General features: G+C 37.8%; 5 protein-coding genes and 1 long non-coding RNA gene across 7 annotated transcripts; 2 read left to right on the top strand and 4 right to left on the bottom strand.

Moving 5' to 3' along the window:
• The first annotated feature begins 4,273 nt into the window (after window positions 1-4,273).
• Window positions 4,274-8,029, top strand: LOC113741230 (protein DETOXIFICATION 16). Of its 2 annotated transcripts, none has more exons than XM_027268721.2 (8): window positions 4,274-4,951; window positions 5,445-5,989; window positions 6,125-6,211; window positions 6,348-6,404; window positions 6,588-6,826; window positions 7,139-7,257; window positions 7,348-7,434; window positions 7,562-8,029. In XM_027268721.2, exons 1-8 carry the CDS (start codon window positions 4,658-4,660, stop codon window positions 7,619-7,621), a joined length of 1,488 nt encoding a protein of 495 aa, XP_027124522.1. In that variant the 5' UTR covers window positions 4,274-4,657; the 3' UTR covers window positions 7,622-8,029. The 2 variants fall into 2 exon arrangements, with proteins under 2 accessions (XP_027124522.1, XP_027124521.1); XM_027268720.2 differs by having other exon boundaries at window positions 4,510-4,951; window positions 6,348-6,449.
• A 752-nt stretch (window positions 8,030-8,781) lies between these two features.
• Window positions 8,782-12,471, bottom strand: LOC140005955 (cyclin-dependent kinase D-3-like). Its single transcript, XM_072047342.1, has 7 exons — window positions 12,231-12,471; window positions 11,670-11,968; window positions 11,466-11,574; window positions 10,989-11,114; window positions 9,886-10,121; window positions 9,505-9,819; window positions 8,782-9,030 (listed from the first exon to the last, which is right to left on the bottom strand). The coding sequence occupies exons 1-7, from the start codon at window positions 12,330-12,332 to the stop codon at window positions 8,967-8,969; spliced, it is 1,251 nt and encodes a 416-aa protein (XP_071903443.1). The 5' UTR covers window positions 12,333-12,471; the 3' UTR covers window positions 8,782-8,966.
• Window positions 12,472-13,188: 717 nt separating this feature from the next.
• LOC140003900 (uncharacterized) lies at window positions 13,189-20,497 on the bottom strand. Its single transcript, XM_072047341.1, has 5 exons — window positions 20,119-20,497; window positions 15,698-16,712; window positions 15,429-15,584; window positions 13,712-13,744; window positions 13,189-13,627 (listed from the first exon to the last, which is right to left on the bottom strand). Exons 3-5 carry the CDS (start codon window positions 15,540-15,542, stop codon window positions 13,241-13,243), a joined length of 534 nt encoding a protein of 177 aa, XP_071903442.1. The 5' UTR covers window positions 15,543-15,584; window positions 15,698-16,712; window positions 20,119-20,497; the 3' UTR covers window positions 13,189-13,240.
• On the bottom strand, window positions 15,546-16,620 carry LOC140005828 (uncharacterized). The gene is made up of 4 exons (XM_072046790.1): window positions 16,334-16,620; window positions 16,009-16,153; window positions 15,698-15,889; window positions 15,546-15,584 (listed from the first exon to the last, which is right to left on the bottom strand). The coding sequence occupies exons 1-4, from the start codon at window positions 16,618-16,620 to the stop codon at window positions 15,546-15,548; spliced, it is 663 nt and encodes a 220-aa protein (XP_071902891.1).
• A 401-nt stretch (window positions 20,498-20,898) lies between the features above and the next one.
• Window positions 20,899-23,682, top strand: LOC140005954 (uncharacterized). The gene is made up of 2 exons (XR_011813492.1): window positions 20,899-20,991; window positions 21,617-23,682. It is a non-coding gene; the product is annotated as an uncharacterized lncRNA (long non-coding RNA).
• Window positions 21,364-22,843, bottom strand: LOC113741198 (loganic acid O-methyltransferase). The gene is made up of 3 exons (XM_027268687.2): window positions 22,702-22,843; window positions 21,931-22,590; window positions 21,364-21,830 (listed from the first exon to the last, which is right to left on the bottom strand). Exons 1-3 carry the CDS (start codon window positions 22,768-22,770, stop codon window positions 21,504-21,506), a joined length of 1,056 nt encoding a protein of 351 aa, XP_027124488.1. The 5' UTR covers window positions 22,771-22,843; the 3' UTR covers window positions 21,364-21,503.
• Window positions 23,683-23,794: the final 112 nt, after the last annotated feature.

Raw genomic sequence — 23,794 nt, 5'->3', positions numbered from 1 at the left:
CCGACATTCCCAGGTTTTGGTTTGCTAGAGCTTTGCTAAGGAATGCTATGGAATGCCCTTGTTGCATCAAAACTTCACCAATACCCACTCCACAAGCATCAGTCTCAATAACGAAAGGAATCTCAAAGTTTGGCATGCTCAGTACTGGAGCTGTCATTATGGCCTTCTTTAAATCTTCAAAGGCTATCTGAGTTCAAAATTCCATGCAAACCCTTCCTTCTTCAACAATTGTGTCAAAGGTTTACTGATTACCCCATATCCTTTAATGAATCTTCTGTAGTACCCTATTAATCCAAAAAATCCTTTCAATTCTTTCACCGTATTGGGGGAGGGCCAAGAGAGTATGCATTCTACCTTAGACTTGTCCATGCTCACTCCTTTTTCAAATATCACATGTCCCAAATATTTCACAGAAGTATGGCAAATGAACGCTTAGATCTTTTGCAGTATAGCTGGTTGTCTGCCAGGACCCCAAGGATGATTTGGAGATGTTGAATGTGTATTTCAAGGGTGGGGCTGTAGACTAGGATGTCATCAAAAAATACTAACACAAATTTCCTCATATATGGCTGAAAAATTAGATTCATCAGGGTCTGGAAGGTAGCTGGAGCATTCGTTAACCCAAATGACATGACTAAAAATTCGAAATGACCATGGTGTGTCTGGAAGGCAATTTTATGTGTATTAATTGCCTAACCCTTAGTTGATGGTAACCAACTCTAAGGTCCAGCTTAGACATGTATTTTGTCCCATGCAACTCATTCAGTAGTTTATCAATATTCGGTATGGGAAACTTGTCTTTAATAGTCAGCTCCTTTAGCTTCCGGTAATCCACACATAACCTCCATGAGTTGTCTTTCTTTTTGACCAGTAAAATAGGAGAGGCGAAGGGGCTACTACTGTAAGTAACAATACCACTAAAAAGCATCTCAGCCACTTGCTTCTCGATTTCGATTTTATGGGCGTGAGGGTACCTGTAAGGTTTTAGTTTGAAGGGTTCCGCTCCAGGTTTGAGAGTAATTTGGTGGTCTAGCTCTCTTTTTGGGGGTAGACCGGTTGGAGTAGCGAATACTTGCGAGTACTATTGCAATACCCTTTCTACTTGCTCAGGGATATCTCCTTGCTGGTGCTCCGGTGATTCGGCTTGTAAAGCAGCACAATTCCTGTGCTTCTCTTGTATGAAGGACCTGAGGTCATTACCTCTTACCAGCTCCATCACCGGTTGGTTGATAAGCCCCTGTAGGTGCAGCAAACTTCCACTACTACTGAGAGCAATGCTGAGACTATGAAAGTCAAACGTAACGGGACTAAATTGGTACATCCAATCCACCCCCAAAATAATATCCCAATTCCCTAAATCCATTACAATCAAGTCAAACTGGAACTGATAGTCCTTTATTAGCCATCTTACTCTTGGACAAACTGCACCACTAGTAATATCCGTACCATCTGCTAAGGTTACTGTGAAAAGAGTAACCTCTTGATGAGGTAAGTATAAGGATTTAACCAACCCAAAGTGAATGAAGCTGTTTGAAGCTCTAGTGTCCACCAAGATCTTTATTGGTAACCCTTCCATATTACCTAGCAGGATAATAGATTTCCTGCTCATGGCTCCATTTAGAGCATTCAGTGAAACCTCAGCTAGTTCCGCTACTTTTCCAGTGCTTTCGTCCTGTTCCCCTTCAGCATCCTCAAAGTTCGTTTCATTTCCGTCTTCCATATCAATGCAGTTCAAGCTCCCTGACTTACAACGATTACCTGTCCCAAACTTGTCACCACACCTATAGCACAGGTCATGTTTTGCGCCTATATTGTATTTCCTCTGCAGAAATTTTATAAAACTCTCTAGCCACATTTTCCTGCTTATTGGTGTTTGGAGTAATTGCAGGGATACGATAGGAACTGGGGGACTTCTGATTATTAGGCTGATTCTTAAACATTCCAAATCTGGACTCCAATATAGTTTTACTAGTACTTCGTGATTGTTTCGCCTGCACTTCTAAGGAACACTCTTGTAGTTCAGCTATCTCGAAGGCCTTTGATAGTGTTTGTGGCTTAAACATCTTCACCATTGGCCTAATTTCCTCTTTCAAGCCACTGATGAAACTGGAGACAAAATAAAGCTCGTCCAGTTTAGGATTTCTAAGTACCATGAGAGTCTTTAGCTCCTCGAATTTCTCTTCATATTCCTCTACTGTTCCTCTTTGTTGTAGTTTATTGAATTCCTCCACCACATCTCGAGAAGCCTTACTGGCAAATCTCTCACACAACAGGTCACTAAACTCTGTCCAGGAGAGGTTAGGTCTTTCGAGTTTCACTTCTTGAAACCAGTTGTCGGCCTTCCCCTCCAAGAACATTTCTACCATTTCTACTTTTTGATTATTAGGAATTTGGTAGTTCAGGAAGTATTTCTGGCATTTTCCAAGCCACTCCCTAGGGTTACCAGCAGCAAACATAGGCATTTCCAATTTTGGCAAAAATAGGGTTGAAATGCTTACCCCTGATCTCTGGTGGAGCTAAGTGAACACCATTCTGATTTCCGAGCTTCATATGCGGAGGTGGAGTTGGCAACAGCGGTTCTGAGATCCTCGATTCCGGTTCTGAGCAGCCTTTTTCCTTCATCATCACATTCAGCAAGCTATTGAACTTCTGCTCAATCGAGTCGAACCTCTAATTCAAGTTTCCTACCAGTGCTTCCAATCGCGAGCTTTTCTGCTCTAGTTCCTCCTAAAACCTCTGTTGGCAAGCGGCCTGCATATCGGCCATCGATTCCACCACCTCCTGTAAGCAACCATCTTACTTCTTGAGCTGATCTTCCAAAGACCGATACCTAGTGTTCTCCGCCATTTCAAGTATCTAATGCAGCCAAGGATCGGCTGCTCTGATACCAGATGTCAGGGTCCTGGGTTTGTGCTTGCGAGCTACAGAGAAGGAGAGTGAGCTGAGGAAGATTATTTTAGGGAAACAGAATGAGAGAGATGCAGGAGAGAGGATAGACAAAAGCAAGAGGGGGGAATTAATGAATCTGTATTTCTTTCCGTATTGATTCTGTTACAAGCTTGCTATTTATAACGTGACTAATAGGAGGAAACTAATCCAACGTGAACTAACAGAATGAACTAATCTAACTAACTGCCAGAATTATTCCAATGGCACCGTTTTGGTCAGAGCCTTATTCTGGCTTACTTCTGAAACGCACACTCTAATGAATAAAACGACAGATTCCATCTAGGTCCCTGACAGAATATTTGTAATTTTGTACGTACATGGACTCGGTTCACTATTGGCCTCTATGTTTTCAGAACCGGACCGGATAGCGACTCGGCCGAGGTCAGGGGTCAGGGGTCAATGGGTTCGACCGGGGGTCGATAGGGGTCGAATCGGATGACGTCATAAATAAAAATTATTTAAAAATTAAAATATTATATATATAATATCTAATAATATATTGATATTAATAAAGGTATATTCATATATATTTGATGTTTCAAATATATTTAACAAGAAAATACAAAGAAATTAGAACAATCAAGTAGCAATTTATATTATTTAATAAATATTAACAAGTTTAGAATTAAAATTATGAATTTAATTGAAAAATAACATCAAATTTTAGGACAACATTTATAAAGTATCAAATATTTGAGGTATATCAATAAGTTTTAACAATTTAGGGGGCCAAAACATAATATTAAAAAGTTTGAATTTTTTTTAAAAAAAATTACTGTTGAACCGGAAAAACCGATTTTTTCCCGGTCAAACCCGGTCAAATCCGGTTTTTGACCGGCTTTGACCGAGTCTTAAATTTTCGGTTTTTTAATGTGACTCGGACCGACTACCTGGCCGGTTCCCGGTTCGACCGGCCGGTCCGGTCCGAGTTTGAAAACAGAGATTGGCCTTAAAACCGTGTGTGTTTTTCTCGTTGGCGTTAACCTCTAAGTAAACTTTAGGCGCCTTCTTGATCTTGTTTCAGATTCGGACATGTGATTCATTACCAAACCCACCGCTCCCACAAACGCTCGTGACGGATGGTCAATTAATGACAGGATTTAATACTGCCGTGGTCAGAGGTGACGCGACAAATAGTCCAAAATTCTGGTCTTCTTGCCTTCCTGTAAGTGTAATCAATCTGTGAACGCCGCCATTCCCCTCCACGCAGTATCCCAGAATAGTAGTAGTATATCGCTTGAGTTTCCTCTATTACCATTTTACCCCTTTGCTGCTCCGTGTCCTTGTCCTCTAAAACACAACCAGACTCTACATATTATCGACTTTCAGCGCATCTACATCTACTTAGCCTTGTGTTCTTCCATCAAGTTAAAGATTTTGAGGAATGATAGCAAGATTAGGATTATTTTAGATAGACAGATATGAGGATAGGCAGACATGTTAAAAACTTTTTTCTAGATTAGGGGCATATCTTGTAATAAGAAGCTGTGCCCTGTGGGGAGAATAGGCATCCAGGAATTTATCTCTCTCTCTCTCTTTTTTTGGGGGTCCAAGAAGGAGGAAGAATATTCACCGCTACAAATTTCAAACTAGCAAAGGCAAATCCATTTTTGTCTCTCTGCCTCAGAGTCCAGAGGGTGACTCAGTTTTGTTCTCTGTGTGTGTTCTGTTTGAGCCTTTTACAAGGCATTCAAAGAAAGGAAGAAAAATGCAGAGAGAACATGAAGAACAAGCAATCCTGAGTGCACCATTGGTTGACACCTCTGAAAAAGTGGGGTGGAAGGGAGGATTGTGTGATAAAGAAAATAGTTTTAACAAGAAAGAAATTGTCGAAGAAGTTAAGAAACAGATATGGCTAGCGGGGCCTCTCATCTGTGTCAGCCTTTTACAATTCAGTTTACAGATTATTTCTGTGATGTTTGTGGGACATCTTGGAGAATTAGCTCTATCTGCTGCTTCGATGGCCACATCTTTTGCATCCGTCACCGGTTTCAGCTTACTGGTCAGTTGGCAATTCACTCATGATCGTCATTACTTAATTCACTGATGAATCTTAAGACTGTTTGTAGTTTTCTTCATTGAAGATGCACATGCTTTCGAGAGCAGGATGTTAAATATAGTTCTTTAAGATTGTATAGAGCAAACTTGAGAATTTCATTAATGTCTAACTTGATTTTGACCGACTTGTCTTGATACATTTAATCTTTTGCTCGTTCGCTGCGAGTTAAGACTGGATTTTCGATGCTTAAAATGATTTTCGAGAATCTATACGTTGTGCTATTGGCTTCTTATATAATTGCAACTATGCTGTAAAACCTTTGCGTAGTTAATCTGATGTGTTCTTGGTAATCTGGCCCTGTGGTTTAACTTTGATGATTTTCCATCTAAGGTGATGGTGCAATGCTTCAGTGCTTTCTTGAAGTTGGATATGAACTTCTAAGTATAGATTTCTTCTGAAGTAATTTTGCTTCTCTGACTGCTTCCCTTTTGAACAGATGGGAATGTCAAGTGCATTGGATACATTTTGTGGTCAATCATATGGGGCAAAGCAATACCATATGCTGGGTATCCATATGCAGAGAGCTATGATAGTTGTGTTACTCGTAAGCATACCTCTTGCAGTGGTCTGGGGAAACACTGGTCACATATTAAAGTTTTTAGGCCAGGATCCTCAAATATCAGACCAAGCTGGGGTATTTGCCAAGTTCATAATCCCAAGCCTTTTTGGGTATGGCCTTCTTCAGTGTCATGTGAGATTTTTACAAAGCCAGAACATTGTCTTCCCAATGATGTTAACTTCTGGAATCACAACATTATTGCACGTCCTTGTCTGTTGGCTTCTGGTTTTTAAGTCTGACCTTGGCTTCAAAGGAGCTGCTTTGGCGAATGGCATCTCTTATTGGATCAACCTTCTTCTGCTTGCATTTTATGTCAAATTCTCTACTTCATGTAAGAAAACGTGGACTGGATTTTCGAAGGAAGCCCTGCATAATATTCCCAATTTCCTTAAACTTGGAATCCCTTCAACTATCATGATCTGGTAAACTTTTTACACTTTCAAGTTTCACAGTCGCATCTCATGAGAATCAGCAAATCCTATTCCATTTGTACGTCCACTAGTATCTTCATTATATAAGTTAATATTGACACAGTTCACGTCTTTAATTTTCAACAGTTTGGAGAACTGGTCATTTGAGATGACAGTTCTGCTTTCTGGCCTTCTTCCTAATCCACAGTTGGAAACCTCAGTGCTCTCCGTCTGGTAAGAAATACTCATGCCCACCCCCATACCCCGTTATATAAAATCTCTTGTCTCTCATTGACAGGAAATTGAATCAATTTCCTGATAATATGCATGCGAATTGTGACCACTTACTGATTGAACTTTTGATTTTCAGCCTTAATACAGCTGCAACTGTTTGGATGATTCCTTTTGGACTTAGTTGTGCTGTGAGGTCAGTTAAAGACACGACTAAAACATATAATTTTTGTTCATACGGGTAAAATCATCCTCACATGTTTATTGTGTTGTTCTATCAGGGTTCACTTGTTCATAAGTTGAGGATCCCTTTCCAACATGACCAAGTTATCGTACCTCCTTAATAGTCCATTTTTAACCTGCTGAGTTTTTTATGCAGTACACGGGTGTCAAATGAACTGGGGGCTGGTCATCCAAGAACTGCACGTTTGGCAGTGTGTGTCGTCTTTTTCATGGCCATAACAGTGGGCATTCTGGTTGGATTAGTCCTCATCTTGATACGTAACGGTTTGGGATATGCTTTTAGCAATGAGAAAGAAGTGGTAAACTATGTAGCAAGGATGGTGCCATTACTTGCAACATCAAATATATTAGATGGGCTCCAGTGTGTTCTCTCTGGTAAACTACTGATACTTCACTCCTTATCATTACCACAAACTATCCATGGAAGATAATGCACTGTGTAGCCAGTAAAAATTATAGTACAGTAACCCATGCACAACCCCTTCTATAGTGCACTTCCATGCAAAAATTAAAAATACAAGCTGTTCAACCACAAAATGTGTGTCTGTTGAATTTTTGGGGTCATCAAATTTACGAAGGGACTTTTTATACATCATAAACTCAGCAGAAGGGAGCTTAGAATTTAGAAAGAGAACATTAACTAGCTAATCGTGCTTAGAAATATAAGTTTACGTGGTTATTGTTCAGGTACTGTTAGAGGATGCGGCTGGCAAAAGATTGGTGCATTCATTAATCTTGGATCATATTACCTTGTGGGCATTCCTGCTGCTGTCTTAATAGCGTTTGTTCTCCACATCGGAGGACAGGTAAATGCTTGCAAAATTTCCCTTTCAAGTTCCAATTTATCTCCAATTCTGTATCCTTGCTCACTACCCTTGTGTAAATTGATGTCTTAGGGCCTCTGGTTGGGGATAATATGTGCACTGATTGTCCAAGTACTGTGTCTTTTCATCATTACCTGGCGCACTAACTGGGCAAAAGAAGTAAGCATTCTATCCTTTTATTCGAATTCCTCTAAGCTCTTAAATTCTGAGAAGAAATTGGAATTCTTCTGCATGTTCTTTATCTGCTTATGCAGTTGTTTTATTTATAAACTTGCTTTATGCCTAGGCAAAGAAGGCCTTGGAAAGAGTTCACGATTCTATAATCCCTGTAGAGACTGTCTCCTGAAGCTTCAGGCTTTGTTCTGTTATAGCAGCCGCACCACTTCTTGAGCAATATTGGTTAATGCAAAGGTCAAGATTTTGGAAGCATGCATCCTAGAAACAATGACAAACCAAAAGGCAAGCTCACAAGGCCCTCAACTGAAACTCTCAGGTTTCTAGTTCAGCTCTGCACCACAGGCTTGCAGAGGCAGAACTAAATGGTCTCGTAGTTTATTGATCATGGTTGAAAATCCTCCTTCCTTCAAGAAAGAATTACAAAATAACAGAAAGTTGTGCTCAGCCATATTATGCCACCATCGGTGGTGGTATCTTTAGCAGAAAATTTCTGAAGCATTCTTCAGTGGAGTGCTGGTAGTATAAAGTAATCCGATAAAAAGGGATCCTATTCTCCATATACAGCCTCTGTTTTTTATATTCTGCATTTCCAATCTCTTTTAAAAACTGTTGATATGTTTGATTAGTTTCATTGCATTGCAAGCAAATCTCTTGGCATACCTGCATAATGGATTATGGGCATAATTTAAAGAGACTTTATTTTTTTTCGGCATCAATTTACTCCATTTGCAAGGTAATTCGGATTCATATCCATCAGCATTCTATAAAAATTTGCAACAAAGAGATAGCAATTATCTTGCACAAACTCAAAGGCAACGTGAAAGGCCATGATCCATATCAGGTTGCTTGTGCGCTTAATAGGTTCTTTCAGCTTTTGAAGATAACCAATTATTAATGGATAGGAAGGAAAATTCCTCCAGCAGACACAAGTTTTAATATGTAAAGAACTTGCTTGAAGTTAAGTTGAGGGAACAACAACATGAACGGAGTCAATGTTATATATTAAAAAAAAATTTGAGGATATACTGGAAACTCTTGTTAGTTTGATTATCAGACTGGAAGGTGCATGCAGCTTTTATTGTGCATATATCAGTCATTCTTGCTTGATGAATGGTAAACCATCCAAGTCTCAAATATATTGGTTGGGTTCTAGAAGATCAAAGTAAACAGTTTGCCCGTCTCATTCACAAAACCATCATCTCCATTCACATCGAACAAACCTGTTGCAGTAAATAAATTAACGAAATCACGTTTTGCCATGGATATCTTCCTGTTTCACATGGACTACATAAACTCATTCCATCAGCAAAAATCTTTTCTCGTTACATGTGTCAGAAACATTTTTTTTCTTTTTTTTCTTTGTTGGGGGGGTTTGGTTTTCCAAAAATGAGCTGTTCAAACACACTCTGTATCATGCAGTCATCGATATCACTATAATAACCAGCTAGTCAAAAAAATCTTTTTTTTTCCCCTTATGGTGGATAAGTATCCAAGTTCATCAATGAATCAGTCGATCAATCTTCTTCTTCTGGCTGGAACTCAAGATCTAGTTTCCTCTTCAAGTGTGTTCTGTCGGCACTGCAGAAGAAGAGAAAAATATTAGGTGCATCTTTGCCTGATGATCTTATGAATAAGAAATTAAATTATACTTGGAACGAGCACTTTCTATAGCAAAAATGCAACTGAAAATTTCCACCATCTCAACCACAGAAATACAACTTTGTTCAATCCAATTAACTGAATCTTATAGATCTATTTTGGTAACTAATACCATGAAATGATTGGACACCAAACAGCGTTTGACAAGAAAGTCATGGAAGTCTAAGAACTAATACACAGCAAGGAAACATCTAATTTGCAAAATACTTGAAGGTTTATCTAAGTGTAATAGTTTTTCCCCCCATTGAAATATTTGCTGTCTAAGCAGAAATACCCTGCACAATTACTTGTTCAAAAGAAATTGCAGCATATTACCACCATTTTGAACAGATAGCAAAAATGAACAAAACCTGCATAAAATGACATAGAAAATTCCTTGCAGGGCATTATTACCTGTTAATTGTTGGTCTACTAGGAGGTCTCGTCCCAAGTATGGAGAAATCTAATGACATTGCTACATGCTCATTCCTTTCATCAGCTGATGGTCTAGCTTCATATTCGTGGTCATCCATCCTGTCAGCTAAATGGGTGTTCCCTTCAAATCCTTCACGATTTGGCATAACCCTCCTTGACTTTCTTGGAGGGGACAAGACTGTCGGACCTTCAAGTGGATTGAAGTCTGAACCCTTAGAAGTGACGGATTCCTTTTTTGGGGGAGGTCTTGGCAGCAAAGCTGGTTCTGTAGGAGGGATCCCAGATGAGAAGTACCTAGAAGTAGAAAATGTCAATACTGTAATCATGAACTATAATATATATCTATCATAATGAAAGTACCTATGCTCTAATGCCTGTTGTGCTGAAATTCTGGCTTTTGGGTCATAATTGAACATCTTTGATAAAAGGTCCAAAGCATCATCGCCGGCCATTGGAAAAAGTGTACGAAGAGGCTGTCCTGGAACATATTGGTATTCCACATAATCAGGCAAATAAATCATATCTGGCCACTGTGAGGGCTTTGGAGTACCAAAAGCCGCGAAGATCTTTCCCAGTTGATCAATATCGCTGTTCCCCTATACAAATTCATATGTAACCACAAGGTAAGAAAGTCCAAGTACCAACACATCACTGTAACCACAAGGCAAGAAGATATTTCTCATAGATCTATATCACTGTTCCCCTAAACAAATTGAGATGTAACAACAAGGTAAGAAAGTTTAAGTACCAAGATAAAGGCCAAATCAGTAGAAGAGAAATAATTACAAGAAGCATGGAAATTCCACTTTACACGTTTATCTTCTTCTTATTCATAGATTTATACCATTCCATAGAGCGCCTCTGGGACTTTCATTTTGACTCTTAAACAAATGGAATCAAACTAATCCAGACTTCTAGAGATTGAAGAAAGTAAAACTACTTCTCTCCAAATAAAGGTTTTAATTTCATTGGATGCAGCCTTTTTCCTAAAAGGAGGTTTAAGACAAGCGGTAAGACTTAGTTCTTTTGATTTAGGAATATATAATTACTAAATTCCCTAGAACTCAAAAGATATGAAAGCTACAAATCAATTAGTAAATATATAGAACCATGGCTGCAATCAGTTAACAGGAATATGGCAAGGTAGTGTGCAATGTGTCAAAACTGCTCGTTTCCTTCTTTCAGTAGACACTGAAGCCATAGTATTCTTTTGGTTAGTTCTGCTATGCAATTAACTTATACTTTTAGAGGGCCTTTCTTTAAGTTATCTTGATTCACACTGCATCTATACACTAATTAATATTTGCTTACTTTCTTCAGGACCAAAAAAGCAATAAACAAGTTTTAAAATTGATCAGGAGAAGGTATTTTTAAAGAGAGAAGAGCAACTACATTCACATCTTAGAAGGACCAAAAACAACCACTTCACCGCCCCAATCTTCGTAACAAAAAGACCGAATTACCTGCAGAAATGGTCGACGTAGTAGGAGCTCAGCAAATATACAAGCAGCAGCCCAGATATCAACACTGGGACCATATTGCTTTGCACCAAACAAAAGCTCTGGTGCTCTGTACCAACGGGCAAATACCTACTTGCACATATACAAGGTCGCCAAAAATTTAGTATCTCTTTAAGTCATACAAAAGGACAAACCAAAAATCAACTAACAAATCATGTCATAGGGACTTATTTACACCATCCAAAATTACTGTGCAGGTTAAAAGTTAGCCATCTAGCTCTCCCTTAAACATAATTTACTAGAAAAGAAAGCATTAGATTCACGTCTAGGAAACAGAAACAAATTGATTGTCTAAGAGTACATAACTAAGAGCAGGATCAAGTACTAACTCAAGACTCAGCATTCAGTATCAATGTCTAGAAGTTTAAGGTGCTCAACTTATACTCATATGTACGCTCAAAGTAACGAATAAAAACATACCTGATGAGTGAATCTCCTGTCTGGACTGCCAAAGATCCGTGCCAATCCAAAGTCCGCAAGTTTAAGCTGCCCACGCGGTCCAATCAACAAATTGTTCGGTTTCATATCCCTGCAGCAAACAGATAAAACTTTTATTATAATCTGTCTTAAGCCCCAGTAATTTATTCCTATACATCACTAGTAACTTCAAAATGTAAAATGTACCTATGTAATACCCATTTTTTATGGCAAAACGCAAGCCCTTTCAGTGTCATCTGAAGATATGACTTGATATCAGCTGGTGAAAGCACTATATTTCTATCTCGAATAACCGCCTCAAGATCAGTCTCCATAAACTCAAACACAAGATGTAAATTCCCCTTATGGGGAAAAGCATCAATCAACTCAATAATATTCGGGTCCTTGAGCTCTTTCAACAACTTAATTTCTCTCAACGCTGTAAAATTTACTCCTTCTTTCTGCTTCCCTATCCGAATTTTCTTAATTGCCACTGTCTGCCCTGTCTGCACCATCACCACCAAAGATTCAAACTTCAATTCTACGGAAAATCAAGAAAATCCAAAACCTCAAACCATTTTCAAAAATCGAAAACCCATCAAAATTTTCAACTTTTTATTATCATTACCAAATCTCACCAACTGGGTCCATAGAAGACATAACTAAACAAAACCCAGTTCAAGACTCGAGAATAACATGTTGAAGAAATGAAAAAAACAAAAACAAACCCTAAAAATTTTTCAAACAGAAATGTAAGTAGGCACCTACCTTAGTGTCGATGGCTTTGTAAACGACACCGTATGTACCTTCTCCGAGGACTTCCCGTTTGAGGTAACGATCGGCTACTTTTTTAGTATCAACTTCAGACATTTTTAATCAAATTTCTCAGGAGGATGTGCTTGGAAGTCTGTCTTCAATGGAGAGTAGTTTATGGAGTATTAACGTTCATTTTTTGGAACCCAGAAAATTTTTTAAAAAAATTAATGAAATAAAGATGCCTAGATTATTGGATTAAATTCATTAAAGTTAGAGTTGAGGTGAATATATGATAGAGAGTAAAAGAGTCTACAGACTATTGAGTAAGGAGAGAGAGAGAGGGTGACAGGCGGGCAAGGCAGTGTTTGGTTGGGTTTTTTCTGTTTACAATTTTAATTCCTCTTTTTAGGGATATTGCATTGAAGCCTAGTTATTTGTTCCAAACTTGTATATACCTCCCTCTCTAATTTGGGTGCTTTTTGATAGGATTTTTTGATGTTTGTGTGGATGATTATTGATATTAGTCCAACAAGGGATGAAAAGGATTTTCTTGTAAGATAAGGTGGGAGATTTGCACTTGACTGCATTAATATTCATTGATAAGAAACATAAAAAATTTTCAAAAAGTAAAAGTCTAATATTGGTTTTTTTTCCTCTCTAATTTCAATCCAAGTGCTGCAAATAGGCTCTACCTTTAGTTTATATAAATAGCACCACAGAAATTGAAAGTAACATAAAGAACTTAAATAATGTAGACTACCATTCTTTCTAGTTGTCCATTTAAATCCAAGCGCTATAACAGATTCTTCCTTCATAGATAGCAACAAAGAAACCAAGAAATACGGCATTTGTTTGATCATATTCCAACTTACCGATTTCCTGTACTATCTTATGAGGAATCGAAGACAATCCCCACCCTACATTGATATTGAGCATTCATAATCACCCATTCAAGCATTGCTAAACAGTATAAACTCCAAGAGTCTCTATGTTTCATCTCATCATTAGCAAACATATTACAGTCAAATAGTAATTAGAACATAACATAGTTGCCTGCAATACACTTCTAATGTATCAGCATTATTAATATAACAAATGTTTTTGGTTCCCAAGTTTGTGACTGAAAAGGTCCCCCATGATTCAGCAAACCACCAGCTCAACTGCTGGAGGTAAAGTTTTTCGAAACCTTGCAACAAGCTTCCTGGACGAGCGATCTTCTTTTTGTTTTTCAGAATGAAACTGTAAACCATTCTCTTGAGGTTCACAGCAATCTGAAGCAAGCGGGTGGCAAGGTTAAGTTCGTTTGCACAGCCATGAAATCCAATCAACTCCACCACTTCAAGGTGTTGATGAGCATATCTATTAGCTTCAGACCTTCTCGTATGATATGGATGTACCCCAATGAGTGACTGCCAACATAAAGAAATATAATTTTAACTATGTACTTGTAACTGCAAGCTCCAGGAAGTTCACAATAGTAACTCTTTCCCTACCTGATGCAGAGTGAAAGGCCACTGCAGGAAGTACTGCAGAAGGAAAAGAATAGTCATATTATGCTACTTAAGTGGATAATAAATTGTGAAGGGTTATGCAGGAAATGTGTAATTACCACAAAGCAAACCAACAGCTCAAATAAGTGGAAAAGCAAAAAGAATAGCTGAAAAGGAGCATATTTTACAACCATACTGTGAAATAGACCTGTCAGCTTTAACCCACCATTAACCCTAGAAGCATCATAATAACATGACCTGAACATTCATGTACACTCATTAACTAACAACCATATTTGAAGAGAGAGAAAAGTAAAAATGCAAAAAAAAAAAAAAGGATAAACATTCGAACATGCCTGTAAAGAAAGAAAACAACCAAGCAGAAAACCTTCAAGACAATGTTGTATAGCCAAAAGTATGATATTGAGAGGGAAAATCCTTGAATAGCTATGAAATAGTGCTCAATCACACCTTAGTAGGCTTAGAAATTAATAACCAGTCAAAGAACTGATGAATTATCTTATATGTCTTAGCCAGCCAAAGTTGGGGTAGAAGAAAATGGGAAATAATGGCACTAATACAAAATCCAGGGATAATCATACGGCTACAATTCATAGCTCTCCTGATAGTAAAGCCACAAAATGCATGCATTAAAGATGTTATATTTTGGGAACATATATTCACTGGCGAAAGCACATGAGGTATTACTAATTAATAATAAATCCAGGGATAATCCTATTGCTAGAATTCATAGCTTTACTAATAGCAAAGCCACGAAATGCGTGCATTATGTCATTCCAACTTAAATGAAGCAATATATCACTTATTAACCAGAATTTGAAATGTTAAAATCCCATACAAAATTGGTCTTGTTATTGTCCATTCCCAGCACTATGAAGATCAGATATGACAAATGTTAATTGGTCTTGTTATTGTACAGTCCTTTTGTCCATCCAACATAGATATGACAACAGTTTGTGGAATAACAAATGTTAAATTCGGACCTCTAATTGCTTTCAGTTTCTATGGATAACAGGGGAGAATTTCCAGATTACTGGTTTATTTCACCAAGTAAATTGAGTTGACACTAAAATGAAGTTCTGCCATTTGGAAGAAGGAAATGTGAGATGATTAGCAAGGTAATACAGAAAATTATTTCAAATAGAATCCAAGGTAAACTGTCTGATCGCTGTAACTTCGAAAAGATCAAAATATGCTTGGTATTAATAAATGCCCAATTTTTTTTTTATAATATTTTATAGCATTTACAAAGACCACGATTATCATGAAAAATTAAAGTCCTTAAACAAATCAACCATTTGAATCAAATTCATACAGGCATTTATATTAGGTAAATGTTAAAGAAGTATAGTTGGAAACAAATGGCAAAACCATGACATGATAAACACGTATTAGTAGTGAGATCTATCACGGAAATCTCATAACATGATATCACAACAAGAATACATAAGACAGTATATGAGGAGAACCCAACATAACAACAGAATGAAGTACAATGATGCCCAATAGACTTGAAATACAACAGTGATATGTGATTCCTAGGTTTATCAGGGTTTGTACTTGGTGCTATCCACCTTTGCAAAATGCATGACCAATATGATGAAGAATATGATTATACAGGGAAAAGTCCTAAATCCAAGCATGAATTTTTCAGAGTCAAACCTACATGTTTTATAAGCAGCAAAGGAGACCCACTAACCTTTATCCTGAATGTAGACAAGAAAGGACAGGCCTTTATACAAGTTGTATAAGGCAGAAGGCTTTGTGAACCAGAAAGCCTCACTTTCAGTTCCAAATGCTTGAGATTAATCATTTCTCAGAAAACGTTTGGAAAGCTGGAAATTCTCAAATTAACCTGCCCAGATTAGGGACAGCAAAGAGAAATGATCAAACACATGAACAAGCAATGGAATGGAAAAAACCATAAGAAATTAAACAAAGACAAGTACATGTTCGTCATTAACTTACCTCAAAAGAGACATCGAAGGTAAGAGTTTCCAGTTGAGAAATATAAACCAAATGCTTTGCAGATCCAAAAACAAATGATTCACCAAATGATCCTCCGATTGTTGCTTCCAAAAGGCAATGAGGACCACTTCCGAAAGGAACATCTATATTGGGTCCTAAATAAGTAAACAACTCAAGATTCGCTGCAGATATCTCCAGAGATTTCAGGTTAAACCAGTTTATCATCTCAAAATACCTCAAATGAAGGCCGTGAACTTTTAGATTCACTAGTTCATATGATTCTTCTAGAGATATACTTTCAAGTGATGTACAGTTGGAGAAGATACAGTCCAGAACCTCTTCAGAGATATCAACATACCAAACAAAGGGCTCTTAGACAACCAAAGCCCCTTAAATGATGAACCCCGAGTTTTACCCCCCTCAGATGATGCTGGCACTGGAGGAATTTCATAACACCTGCTGCTAACAAAAGTTTGAATTCCTCAAGATTGGGAAAACTATATCTTTTCAATGGACGGAATACGAAGCAGTTCTTGAAGTCCAATTCAAGTTTTTGAATCCAGGTAAGCAACTATCCTGAATTCGTTAAGATATGGGCCGCGATGTAAAGCTGTGACATTAGTAACCAAACACAACCTTCCAAATGAATGATGCAGAAGTATGTCCATAACCGTACTAACGCCCATTTTATCAACCATCACCTTGACCTCCTCAGAAAAATCAAAGCTCCAACACCCAGTAGTGTGCATCCACAAATATCTCCATCTGCGAGAAAGGATACTAGTTGCTGCCGCTTCTTCAACTGTCAAAAGTGATAAGATGGTAATGAGGATATCATCCGGCAACCGGTCAATGTTGGAATGGACTCTGTTCAGCACAGAATTCTCCTGCACAACAGCGGTTGAAGTGTTCCCAGCTTCCATTTCGTTCTTGATGGAACGCTATCTCTTTTTCGAGTGCCAGTGTGGTTAATACCCTTCCCTCTCTTCCAAACCCTAAGGTCCTCTGCATGAAACTGATGAAATGTTGTTGGTTTAGGATGATAGTAAATCCTAAGCAGAAAACATAGTTTACTAAATTACTATTATCCCTTAAAATATCCTGTACATTTGATAATATATGGAGTTGGACATTAACAAACAAACAACCATAAAATATAAAAAGGAAAAGAGATGTGGAGATTGAGGAGCAATTGGACAAAAATGAAAATAGTTTCAAACTTGCACTTTTCCTAAGTGCCTATCATCAAATAACCTTCTTGCAATAGGTATCATTGGCTAACAAAAGCAGGTATGCTGTTTTCCATGAGTGAGACCATGGAGCGTCAGGAACTGAAGATCATTGCAAATATTCAATTGCACATGGAGCTTATATGTAATAAAGATCCATAATCAGAATGCTCGGGAAGCTAATGTGGTAAGGGTTCTCCTCAATATCAGCACAGTAGAAATAAGATTAGCTAAATTTCCATTCCAATATATTCCAACAAGAAATATATGATACAGTGGCATGCACAATGGTCTTCAAAGGAAGCAAGGAAATACCATAAATTTCCTCACTAATTCCATAGCTTAATTTGCTGTATGTCAAGAACACATTCAATATGAGAATACAAAACAAAAATAATGTAGCACCTATGGAAATTACAAATAAATTTTCTTATAAAAAAAAGAAAGGACTACAAATCTAAACAGAAAAAGATAAGGCACAATAACAGTTCAATTATCCCATAAACAACTCCACAGGAATTACTACGCCAATACTGTTTCAACCAGCCTATTAAAGCAAGCAAAAGTTCAAGAAAAGGAAAAAAAGAAAGGACAGCATCGGGTGTACAAGTAAATGGAGAGAGTGTGAAGTGAAGAGGGATGCAGAGGCAGACTGGGTGGTGGTCAAGAAAAGGAAAAAAAGAAAGGACAGCATCGGATGTACAGGTAAATGGAAAGAGTGTGAAGTGAAGAAGGATGCAGAGGCAGACTGGGTGGTGGCTGCGAGGGACTAAGGATAGTGCCAAATCTAGATGACAACAAGGAGGAAATAGAGATGAGAATAAATCTAAAAGGAATAGTTAATAGTTTAAAGTTGAAATAGGAACTTTGGTGTGTTTTGTTCAAAGATGCAGGCATTAATTTAGTTCATCCAATTTTCCCTAGTTTGACCAACTAACTGCAGTAATTAATGGCAATTACTTGGACGGGACAGCCAATGGGTTCCTGGCTAACTTGGCACAAGGCAACAAGCAGGTTGGATCATTAGGAGTTCTGAACAATTTCAAGAGCATTACATAGGTCTGGATTGAAAATGAAAATCGACAGGGCTGAAATGTGAAAACCATGCCCAGATCATATATTGCCCACACCATGCAAGAAAATTGATATCATGGCATATATTCGCTCACATTTAACCCAATGCGGTAGCAAATGCCCAAACATACTCATGTATAAACTACATAAATATGTTAAACTTATGCTTACATATCACGAGATGCGCCAATTTGCAACATTTAACTCCATTACAAGACAACTGGAAGGGGGATTGAACTGAAGATCGACAGGACTGAAATGTGAAAACCATGCCCAGATCATATATTGCCCACACCATGCAAGAAAATTGATATCATGGCATATATTTGCTCACATTTAACCCAATGAGGTAGCAAATGCCCAAACATACTCCTTTATAAACTACATAAATATGTTAAACATATGCTTACATATCACGAGATGCACCAATTTGCAACATTTAACTCCATTAAAAGACAACTGGAAGGGGGCTAAAACTTTCCAGTCAACTGAAGTCTTTGATGGCATTCTGTCGATAACTTTCAAGTTCCTCTATTTTGCATCAGCAAATTTGATGGTACTCAGTCATGTATCTTCATTGTACCAGACATGACCAGAAAATTGACAAAATTTAGTGGTCTCATGGAAAAGATATTCTAGAAAAATTTCAGATCAATTCTATATCCAAAGCTAATCTCAAAGGAAGGCAAGAATAACATGAAATGGAAAGAAGAAGGAGCCTAGCCTTTTCAAGGATGAACTGATTTAGACTACATAGGCTGTAGGCTTTTCTTTATCTGATTTTAATTAACTAGTTTACATCACAAAAAACATTAGGAGATGCCATAACATGATAATCAGCACTCTCTCAAACAATATTGAAGAAGTTGGTAGTCTCTTCAATTATTGCGTTAGATAAATTAAATGCTAGTTGACAGTTTCATATGTTTCCTCAAGCTACAACATTTGCACAACTACTTTACTTCACTGCTGTATGTGATGCATAATATGTGCCATATGAACATGCCTTTCAGAGTTTAAGGGACAGAAAAATGTTGGCCAAAGATACGCTAATAATCAAAATTTGTGTGCTTATGTTTTGGAGAAATTCCTATTGCCACCTAGGTTTTATCAGCGATAAGTTGACGACAGATAAGACATGAATGACAAACCAGACCTGTGAACTTCCATCCTTGCTTAAGAGCAACAGTTATAGTTATTAATGGCCAAAGACAAGCCGGGATCTGAAGTTTGATAGGAAATCTGATTGGCATTAAATATTAACAGCCACCCTTAAATCTGTTAAAGGACTTGAATGGAAGATAGACACAGCACACATGCCAAAATTGACTTTTTCTTTCTTTCCTTTCACAGCCTCCACAAAAATTTCATCTAAGCCTAAAATGTGGATGCTCCATGGATCAATTCTACTTATTTTAGCGTGTAAACACCACAGGTTGATGCTACTACCACCAGTTGACAGGGAAATAACTACAATTCCAAGGTCATTGCCTGTGCACAAACCGCTTGCAGCCATCCTCCAGTGTAAGGGGACTTGGATTAGTGTTGCAAACATTCATTTCAAGAACAGTTCAACCTACTGAATAGATAACCCAAAAAAAGAAAAAAATATATGTACGAAAATAACCCAAATGGGCATGATGATCTCTTCCTTCACATGTAAAGGTCTACTGCAATTTTGTGTAAACAAAACCAAAAGCTAAAACAGCTTAACAGCTTCAGCTTTTTCGTATTCACGAAATATTTCTGTAGTCCATTAGCTTAACAAACACTAAGAACTCTTTCTAGGCTCTGGGAAGCATAATTTGTGTTTTAAACTCAAATTTGGCTAAAAATTCAATCTTTTTTTATAACTTCTTTGATTGCAATAGGCCAACGTAAACATGACAATCCAAAGCAGACTAAGGTGAATAATCATCGAACCGTAACTAAAAAGGAAACAAAATCTTGCTCTAGGATTTATAGACATTCCCAGAAGAATGCAACTTTAATCTCAACTAAAACAATTAAGAGTCTATCTTTTCTACTGCAGGAACAACTCACACACAATATTACACACCGGAAGCATGCTTAACCGTCGAAATGAACAACATGGGAACATAACTAGTACAATGTTACCTTAATCTGCAGAGGAATTCCACACCTTATAAAACGATAGACCCACTGTTCCCCTACCCCATGATACAAATCACGCTTTTCATCAAAAGGGAAATTTGGGGATTGAGGAGAATGCACTTCCATGGACTTTGGATTTATGGGAAAGGAAGCATAACAGTCGTAGACAGAATTCTGCATTTGCCGCGTTTAATACTCCGTAGCTGTTCTCCAACATGATGGAAGAGGAGGAGGAGCAAGAGAACCAGACAGAACGGCCTCGAAACGGCGGCGTTTAGTCATACTCAAACATTAAGATAATGGACTGCAAACGCCCTAGTCTAACTCGGCCCAATTTGATCAATGTTGAACTTACCTTGATAATCTTAATGATCCCAAGGCTTTCGTTTTCCATTTTTTTTTAAATATTTTTTCAGGTGCAGCTTCATATATTTGTAACGCACTAATGCCCCTTGTATCATAAAAAAAAAATTCAAAGTTTTAAACATATCCTCTATTATATTGTAGTCAATGTTGCACGAAAAGTTGAACTTTTAACGACCATATGATTCTTGTAATGTTAAAAATGATGTAATGTTATTATACTTGCTGGATTAGGAAAAAATTTTATTGAAAGACAATCAATTGTCTTTGACAAAAAAAATCATTGATCAAGAGCAAGAGTGTGTTTGATAAAATTGAAGTCTAAAAATTGAAGTTTGAATTCATTAAATTATTGGCGGCGAAAGGTAATTGGCGTTGACTAGCCATGAACATGATGAATTTAAACCAAACGTACTTAGACAGAAGTGCAACTACGTCGTTTGACCAGCAGCAGCCGCCAGTGCCGCGGTGTTAAAACTCCTAAGGCGTCAGTACAACTACAACAAACACAACGTACAACTCTCTTACTTTTCTAATCCACTTTCAATTGGTGCTTCCATTTTTTTCTGTTGCAGCAAATTAATTAAAGAAAATAAACCATTATTTCATTTGATTTTCTTCTCCTAATATCGTTGTAAGAATTATCTGGATTTTTTTTTGGGTTTCATTTACAAGATTTATTCGTCGCCATATGTATATTTGATTTCGTTTTCGGAATGATTGGTTGATTTAATTAATTTCTGTACTATGAATATGTTTGTTGTAAATTGAGTAAACTGAATACATCATATTGATAAGCGTAGAAGTGGAATTTCTTGTTTAAACGACTAAATTATTCCGATGAACGGAGTATTGATTTTCAACATAAGCTGAATGAATCCCGTGTTTGAAATAACTTCATGGATAAGCAGCTGGTAATAATTGAGATGATTATGGAGTAATACATATCAGGCAAGTAGGAAAGGAAACAGAACAAGGAATCCAAAAGGCAAGCATTTTTGAGTAAGAGTAAAACTGCAAATGTTTCACGACTTCTTGAATTTGATAGTAACATATATGAATACTCCGTTGCCCTCAGCTGGGTTGCGTAGGCGAAGGGTTGGAATTTCCTTCTCATATCGATCGAATACTTTTTCAGCTACCTCAGTGCCGAAGTGCTTCGTCAACAATCCACCGAAGGCTCCTCTTAGTACTTCAGTAGGAAAAACTGGCAAAGAACTTCTGGTAAAAGTGCTCAGTTCTACAATTTCAAAGCCCGCAGTCTTTTGTATTATAATATTCTTCAGCTCTTCCGGCGAGGGAAAATACATTGGCACGTTGAACAAATCCACCTTGTTTTTGCTCACCATTCCCTGCAAAGATAAAGATTAACATGCTGTTGTGTTTTGACAGGGATTTTGATTAAATGACAGGCATTTTGACTGTGTTTTGAAAAGTTTAAGTTGTAGGTACCTCCTTTGCCAGGTCCAAAAGAATAGTTTCTAGTGGCATGAAAACTTGACTGAATGATGGGTACTGTGTTCCATTGGCTCTGCCTGGGATCACAAGCACCATCAACCCTCCATGAATCAGCTCTTGTGCTCGAGCACTGAGGATAGATTCCATTTCTTTAGTAAATTGGCCTAAATACGCATCACAAACTGCTGTTGGTGCATTAATGTAAGATATCCTGTCTGGATTGTAAGCGGGAGAATTCGGATCTGTTAACTCCTCCTCGGGAACTTTAGAGAGCCAATGCACTGCCTTTGAACAGTATACAAAATCCAGAGAAGCTTTTGGGAACAATCTGCCGTGAAAAGAGCCGGGAACCCCGGCTGCAAAATATTGTCTGTCTTCTGGGAATTTAGCAAAAAGAGCATTAAAATCATTGGTCACACGATCATTGAAGTACACAAAGAATTCTGGGATGCCAAAGCTCTGTCCTCCAGCTTTGTATTTGTCTTTTACAGCTTCGGTTATGGTCCTCATTGCATCCAAAGTATGAGGACCAACAAAGCAGCCTAAATCAGCAATCCGATATGCTGCTGAAGAAGTGCAATGGTGTTTTAGGTCCAAGTGCTGAGAGATTGTTGCAACGAGCGAGTCTTTGTATTCTCCAAATTGCATAGCGCTCTGGGTAGAAAATTAATAAATGTCCAGAAGCGAAACCGAATGTGTAAAGCGAATTTAATCAGTCTGTCTATTCAGAGAAATATTATTGGTACTATTATTTATTACACATACCTGGCTAGAAGGATCCTCGGAGACGCTGTGTTCCCCAGCCATAGCATCTGATTCTGGTTCAACCTGCATTTTCTTTTCCTTTTTCTTCTTTTTTTTGTCACTTGGTTTTGATTAGGTGAATGGATGGTCAATTTATATATCGCTCCCTGGTACAATACAAGACGATCTCAAGTTGCTGACTAGTTTACAACTGCAACAGAGATGGTGTCATTGTGTGCCCATCCATAGATTTTTACAAATCACTTTCCGGGAAGCTTGGCCGACAAAATTGAACTGGCGGCTGCCAAACTTCTGAAAATTGTTATTACACTTGTATTCTGAAAATGTGCCATGGTTTGGTTCTGGGCTAAAATTGTTGATGAAAAGGCAATCAACTTCGACTCTCTTTTCATATGATTAGATCAAGCATGCTCACGAAATAATGAAATTTATGATTAGATCAAGCAAGCTTATGAGGTGTTTATTTCATGGAATTTCTTGTGTACTCCAGTGTATATTTGGTGTGTGGGGAGCTTATCGTGCCGAAGAAGAAGAAAAGGAGAGGACTATAGAGGATGCACATGGATTACTAGCAATAGTCGAGACACAGATTCATGGTAAACCATCTTTCAATGGACAGCATATAGGTTATCTAGATCTAGTTGTAGGATGGATGACTCATTGGCTCAGCTTTATGGAAGAAATTGGATGCATGAAGCTACTTGACCAACACAGGCATCCGGCACTCAAAAAATGGACTGAAGACTTCATTCAGGTTCCGGCCATCCGTGAAAGTACTACATGAAGAGAGATTGTGTTCAACTATTTCCAAGCTACCATAGACTACATGCGCTCTTTAGCTGCCACCAAAGCTTGATTTACTAGGTGTTGTAGACAGTATAGCAACAATATCCTGCTTCAGTTTATGCAGTAGGGTTTTCAATGTTGTATGTCTGTATGCTCAATTACGTCAGATTGAAATCTCACTTTTGCATTTTGACATTCTTGTTAGTAAGCATGATTAATATGTATTTTTACAACACCTGTGAGTTTAAGCACTTTGAGATGCATAAAACATAATATGAACACAGTTTTTTTCTTCAGATCTTTGAGG

Source organism: Coffea arabica, chromosome 4e, assembly GCF_036785885.1.
Source record: "Coffea arabica cultivar ET-39 chromosome 4e, Coffea Arabica ET-39 HiFi, whole genome shotgun sequence".
Classification (NCBI taxonomy): domain Eukaryota; kingdom Viridiplantae; phylum Streptophyta; class Magnoliopsida; order Gentianales; family Rubiaceae; genus Coffea; species Coffea arabica.
Note: the sequence above shows the minus strand (reverse complement) of the source record. Positions and strands in the feature narration are given on the sequence as shown.